Source organism: Cydia strobilella, chromosome 5, assembly GCF_947568885.1.
Source record: "Cydia strobilella chromosome 5, ilCydStro3.1, whole genome shotgun sequence".
Lineage (NCBI taxonomy): Eukaryota > Metazoa > Arthropoda > Insecta > Lepidoptera > Tortricidae > Cydia > Cydia strobilella.
Window position 1 is genome coordinate 10616001 of NC_086045.1, and position 7166 is coordinate 10623166.

At 37.4% G+C, this 7166-nt stretch overlaps 1 protein-coding gene across 1 annotated transcript; it reads right to left on the reverse strand.

The window, feature by feature from the left end:
- Positions 1-2689: 2689 nt before the first annotated feature.
- Positions 2690-5607, reverse strand: LOC134741854 (uncharacterized). The gene is made up of 2 exons (XM_063674748.1): positions 5412-5607; positions 2690-3044 (listed from the first exon to the last, which is right to left on the reverse strand). The coding sequence occupies exons 1-2, from the start codon at positions 5515-5517 to the stop codon at positions 2878-2880; spliced, it is 273 nt and encodes a 90-aa protein (XP_063530818.1). The 5' UTR covers positions 5518-5607; the 3' UTR covers positions 2690-2877.
- Positions 5608-7166: the final 1559 nt, after the last annotated feature.

Consider the following 7166-nt stretch of genomic DNA (forward strand, 5'->3'; position numbering starts at 1 on the left):
GGAGACAAAATCCAGAATGGCAGGTGCTGTTGGAGCGTTGTTACTTCCGCTACTATTGATGCTGACTATACCGACCCATTATCTAAACATCCATTTCTTACTAAGTAAATAAAAGTTATATAAATATGTATGTCAAAATAATACTTGTTCTGTTTCAATCTATTTTAATAGACAAATATAGTTGTTGAAAATTAAAATTCCTGACATTTTATTGAACGCAAACTTAGCACTACCTACTATTAAGCTTTTGTTTACTATTTTTCCATGATAGCTTTTTGTGTATAAAATCTATCACATACGCCTTTTATGACTTTTTATAGTTCTGTTATTGTATTATGTAAAATTCGACATACGTGGCCGCTGATATATTATGCACAAAGGTACATACAATGAAAGCAAAAAAAGCATTTTAGGCATATTCAAATTAAATTTATTTCATTAAGTATTTTGATTCGTGTTTTTTAAGTAGCCAGTGGTTGTGATGACGTCACTCGCGAATGCAGAAAACGTACCGCTGTGACTTCTTATAAGCATTGTTCGAATCGGGCCGTTTGGTCACTTATTCTAATGTGTTTTAATTCTATATTTCAGTTTATAATTCATACATAATCTTAAGAAAATTATATTTTAACTGTTATATAACTATAAACATCTTACAAGTACCTTGAGGTACTTCCCAGTAGACCCGCAGCCCCGAGTATCACAAGCAAAAAATATGACATCATTCCGTCTGTTTATTGGCGGGAGGGACTTTACCGATACACTATAGGCGGGCTCCGCCTGCAAACTTAAAAATTCACTTCATGTTATTAATAAACAATAAATTTGAATGAAAACTTCAACCAAATTGCTTGAACTCAACGAATAATTACTGCAAATGAAAGTTTGCTGCTTGAGGTTACAGTTTTGTTTATAAGACGAGGCAACACAGCTGTAATAACATTCCGATCAAAATACAGTCGGGTGCATCGGGATTATCGTATATAATTTGCAATACTTAAAAACAAAATGAAGGGATGCTTGCTTCTGGTTTTCATTATCGCGGCATTTTTGGCAATGTCTGGTGAGTAAAACATTTTTACATTTCAGCAATTAGGATCTTAAAATTACTTTTTAGTCGACGGAAAGTTTCTGAGATTGCAAAATTGTCCATATTATAAAAATCACAGAAAATTCGTAAATTTTTGTATCAGAACATTTCCAACTCTCCGACTGCCTTTATTTCTTGTGGAATTTTCCAGAATGTTCCTATCAACATTACCTTGCCTAACTTTGGATGCTATAGTTGCTGCCATAAGCTTCATCAAAATAATACGCTAGCTTTTGTCAATTTTAAATAGGTAATCGATTAATTTATTCTGAAAATCTCCTTAAGGGGCCTTCCTAGCCTAAAGAACCTTGAGAATCTGACGCTTGCTCGCCCCCCTGCCCCGCTTCACTTCACTTAAATAAAAATCTCGGTCCTTTTGCATTGTAGCGCGACAGCACTTGCGTAAGATTACCTAAATCGTTGTACGCGAGCATCGAATTAAATTGAAGTGATGAAGCGAACATTTCACCCTTTTAGAGGTCCTCTCAACACCTGCGTTGCCTGAATTATGTAGGTAAATATTTTTTACTCCGTCCCTCGTGACCTGTTTTTATTTACGCCACTTTTAGCGGCTGCGGCCGTAGATGAGGCTTTTTGGCGCTTCTTGAAACTCGGACGAGTTTGCCACATTAGAAGTTTTGCGTTTACAGGAGTTGAGTTACCTATGTGGCGTTTTACTTTTATACTATAATATCATAAGCATTAAAAAAAACTAAAGAAAGTCGACTTATTTAATCAAATGGCATAAAAAGTCACAAATAAATCGAAAATATAACAGGTATTTTAGTTATTCAGGTATGTCACAAGTTTATATCCAAGTTTCTCAGCCATTCAGCTGCGTCATAAGTAAGTGAGAACAGGTCATCGGGGGTTCCAGGGTAGGCTCTGAGAGGGCATTCCTGGACTATGTGTTGGACAGTCTGCGACTCGGCGCCACATTCGCATCTTAATCGCAGTTTTGATTAAATATTATTTGTAACTTGCAATGACAGTTTTTACATTGCACTTAATTATATACTAATACTAACATTGGTAGGTATATTATGGTACATTTCAAATTGTTTTTACCTCGGTGAAGGTGAAGGTATCGCTAACCGCTGGGTGTAATGGGATTAAGATCTAAAATCATAATATCCATAATCCGAGACGCGAGCAATGTGTATCCGTGAGACACGACAAAGATTAAGATCGACAAAACATTTCCTTGGCTTCAACGACGGGGCAGCTCTTACCTTACTTAGCTTAGTACCCCATTAACCGATGTCTAAGTAAATACCTACCTGTCTTTGCTTACGCTTAGGGACGATTTTTCAGTTGACATTTAAGGCCGTTATCACACTGGATCCGATTCGCACGTCCGTCCGATGTTTGAGCGAGATGCCGCTATGCAACATCCGCTCGCACACGAATCACATCCAGTGTGATAACCGCCTAACTCGTCCGATAACTATTCCAACGAATTAAGTTATAAGAACGACACATGATAATCGTTATCAGTGAAATAAATCCTACGTATGTGTCTGTTTAACTGGGAACTGAGAAATCGGCTCTTATCATATTTTTATATCCACCTTGTTTTCGAAAAATAAAAAAAGTATTGGGTTCTATAAATTAAAAATAACTTTTTATCATTTTAGTATTTATATTCAAACAACATTATTTAAAAGAAAAATAAAACTCATACCTAAGTAGACAGATATTTTGATAAGAACTAGGGCAGTTAGGTATGTGCGGGGCTGGGCCTACGCCCTAAACCGCATCGATCCAGTGCTGCCAACGTTGCCGTGCTACTCATAGTGGTAGCACTGACACGTCGTGGCACTGACGCATCGGCCGTGCTGGTAGCCGAGGGCATGGCAGGCGGCCTCGCAGCGGTTGTTGTCGCACGTCCTCAGTTGCGCCATCGGGATGTATAGCTCCTCTGACAGCATGGCTTCCTGGGCCAAGGGTGCATCTGTTAAGAAAATATCAAGATGGTAAATGGTAAGATTCAGAGCCCTTCGCTCCCTCTCGATATCCACATCGTCGCGCAAGTCGTCGGTTACCAAGTGGTATTTAAACGAGTTAACCCTCTTATAAGCTCCTCGCCATTCAAGCGAATGGGTGGGTCGGTGGGACATGAAATGTATACACCAAGTATTCCCGCCTTGAAAACACACATTATATTTTAAATTAAATATGTTTCAAAGCACCATATCATCTGCATAGCTTATTTATTGAATGCTACCCTGTTCACGTGGCATCCGACATGCGTGCTGCTGAGCTCACCGATAAACTCGTTAACATACAGATTAAATAATTTTCTAATCCGCATTCATCTGACAAAACGTTTCCCCATCAGACACTATTTCTCTAGCTGGCGTACCAATATCTAAATACATGCGTGTTAGTTCTCTAGGAAAATCTGTCTCGTCAAGCTTTTTACCGACGATCTGGTTAAAGTCGAAGGAAACCGTTGGTTGAGAGCAGCGAATGACCGTTAGTTGTGGAGATCCTTGGGGGAGGCCTTTGTCCAGCAGTGTACGTCTTTCGGCTGAGATAATGATGATGATGAGGGCCAGCAAATGCAAGTGCTCGACGCTAAGGCAGGACCAGGAGACTTTTCCCTTTTCATATCCCGCAATGTTAGTTATATCTTTTGCACTGTAACATATCTGCACCCTACCTCCCTACCTCATTGTCAGGCACCTTTCTGACCCTACAGATGACGACTTATTATTAAAATGATTCTTAAACATGTCAGCGATACCCTGGGCGTCTGAAATGCCGTTGACACTAACTGAGAGTCCAGTCTTCACTTTCATTTTCTTATGATTTTTTTGATTTTCTTATGATTTTTACGATGGGCCACGCCACGAGCATGTCCATCTTAATTTGGTCTTGGTGATTTTGGACCCAACGCAACCTTGATTACAAAACTTTCCGACTAAGACGCATTGAGGTAAAAACGTGACCCGTATTTGGTGTACCCCATAAGATCCAGTTTTGAAAGTAAAGTCTTGCTTTCCTGTGGGCACTGACATGTTTTTTCCATCCTGCGATTTTTCCCTTTCCAGTACTTACCACCTGCAATGTCTTTACTGAATACAAGTGCGTTACCAGCACGCCTTACTCAATGCATTAATAATATTTAGGTACATGTCATCAAGAATATTAAGGCGAAGTGAATCTTATTGTTTGTACAACAACACTTGCCATAACAGTCTCGAAGTTCGGCAGGAAAGTCCATTTTACCAGCTCGTTACATCTGTCGGTGTATTTATCAATTTCACACGGTGTCCTGTCACCCCAAACTATTTGTTTATGTTGCGGTGACAAATTCACATTACACAATTTAGGTACCACCAGATTTAACTTACACTTAATGACTAGACTTTAGAGGAAAATGGTCAGAGCAATAAACGTCATAGCCAACAAAAAAATCAAGTATCGAGTTCCATCCCGAGGCAGCATAACTATGCTGTGCAATGGTCTAACCAGCGTTTACTTCCGTGTGAGTCACTGAGATAGGTACGTAAATGTGTTAGGATCGATGTTAATTTAGCTAAATCGGCACAAATACAACCTTGAGCGGCACAGAAACGGAACAAATCAAATTATTTTATGAAATATTTTTTGATTCCGACGCGATCCCCGCCTTCTTCGCGGGTTCGATTCCCGCCTCGGCCACCGGTGAACTTGGTACAAAATTTGTACTACAAATACAAATGAGTTTATTTCATTACTTTTTACAGGTCATTTGCACTTTGCTTTTTTCAGCTTTTTACTTGGTCACTTTTTCTTTAGTGTATGTTATCTACTTCAGTTTATAAATGATATTTTATTTACATGTAGGTACCACATTGCACGTTTCACGTCGGCTGAGCAATGAGGAAATAAAAATTTAATGTCGATTCGTTTGATGAAATATCCTTAAGGGAAACATCGCTGTGATAAAATAAAAAAAATTGGCGTATTTTCTTCCAACAAAATTAAATAACGTACCTATGTATTCATGTGTATCATTAAATGGCGATATTAATGCAAATAAAAGAAATCATTGACCTATGTATTTGTCTAAAGGTACCTAGGTATATATGCATTTAAATGTAACAGGTAAGTACTTATTTTTTATTTTTTATCATCTCTTATTTACTTTAACTCCGTTGAATGTAAAATAAATTCTCGTAAAATTAAAATCTTATAAAAATAAATTAGGTCTTATTCCAACTATCCCAACAAAATAATTGTAATTAATGGTTACTAATTCGCAGCTAATGACGATATCGCGTTATGAAAATTTGGGTTGTCCAGGTTTCACAATAAGAATACTTAAACTTACCGTCAACTTCATTTCTCTCCATGACAACAGAAAGGCTGTTGGGTGACATGAAGACCTTCGCCTGGGTTGCTGCCACTGCCAAAATCATGAAAATTAAATATTTCATTTTGATAAAAAATTAAAGGAACTTGTCACGGGACTGATTGGTTCGAGAACGACTCGGGGACTGATGTTGAGCGCGATGCATGTGCGCTTTTAACAATGTATTTAAGGTGGTTTCACACTGTCCTGCTAGTTAGCTTTCCTGATAACAGCTTGAAAATAAGCACAAGCGAAATGTACCTACCGGAATGGGTTTTGGCAAAATACCTACTGAAGTCGGTATTCGACTTTATGATACCTCCTAGTGATAGATGACAAAAAAAAAACCATTAAGATGGCATTAGTGCCAAAGCAGAAAAGCGAACCTAATTCCTACTGAAATTTTAGAAGTTATTAAAATAACTATCTATTAAATACCAAATACAAACTAGTAACAAAATGTTTGCTCCTGCGCTGTTCGACCTTTTTTCCGCGACGTACGTCGCTAAGGACAGTAAGGACATATTAAAAACCGGCCAAATGCGAGTCGGACTCGCGCACGAAGGGTTCAGTACCATTACGCAAAAAATGGCACAAAAAACACGTACCTACTTGTTGTATGGGGGCCTACTTAAATATTTATTTTATTCTATTTTTACTATTTGTTGTTATAGCGCCAACAGAAATACATCATCTGTGAAAATTTCAACTGTCTAGCTATCACGGTTCATGAGATACAGCCTGGTGACAGATGGACAGACAGACAGACAGACAGACAGCGGAGTCTTAGTAATAGGGTCCCGTTCTTACCCTTTGGGTACGGAACCCTAAAAACAAAAAAGGTATGCAAAATATAAAAAACGGTTCACTCGTGTTTTTAATTAGAAAATTGCTTGAAATTGCTCTACATGGTGTATGTAGAAATAATTTATTATTTATGTATTTATTTTGTATTTTGTATGTGTCTATAATTTAATATGTATGTAGAAATGATTAAAACAATCATATCATTATCATCGTGATGATGAAAAAATAAATAAACGAAGGTTTTAAATATTATTGTCACACATAACTTACTCTCGTCTTATGGATATTTTGTGTTTGAAAAAATTGTAACCTACTTGTCACCTTTTCATTGTAGGGAAGGCGTAAGGCAGGTTAATGTGTTCGCAGCTTTATAAATTAGATTAGAGGTTTAGTCACCAACGGTTATGGAAGCGTATTTAGATTTTAATAATGCGACACCAACATGATATCAACTTCAGAGCATCCATCTAGCGTCACTAGAGAAGAAGGCACATGTCGAGTGAACATTACGTACCCAATAGTACCCATGTTAGTTTAATATTTTTAGAATGTGAACACACGCTTTGTATAGTAGCGATCAAAACTATTTTGTCAAATAATATTCTTTCAATATGTATATGAATAGAGTATATATCTAATCTTTACGTTACAATTATGTATTATTTACCCTTTATTTGTTACTTTCCACCTATATTACTAAAACTTAACAACAGACAGAATTACATTTGATAATTCGCGCTTCAGGTAGGTCAAAAGTATTTTGACACTGATGAAATGATTTTGCTGAACTGGCAAGACGGGTAAATAAAACATTTCATTAATATTTCGTTGCATATCCTCTAGCCTTGCTCACAGCAGCAGTACATCGAGACGGCATAGAGTGCCCTAATTTCAGTATATGGTCATACAGTGTGTTTTGCCATTCTG

Coding starts and splice junctions, on each gene's coding strand:
- LOC134741854 (XM_063674748.1), bottom strand. CDS start 5,517: ATGAAATATTTAATTTTCATGATTTTGGCAGTGGCAGCAACCCAGGCG. Junction 3,045..5,411: donor GGAGAGAAATGAAGTTGACG/GTAAGTTTAAGT, acceptor TTTTCTTAACAG/ATGCACCCTTGGCCCAGGAA.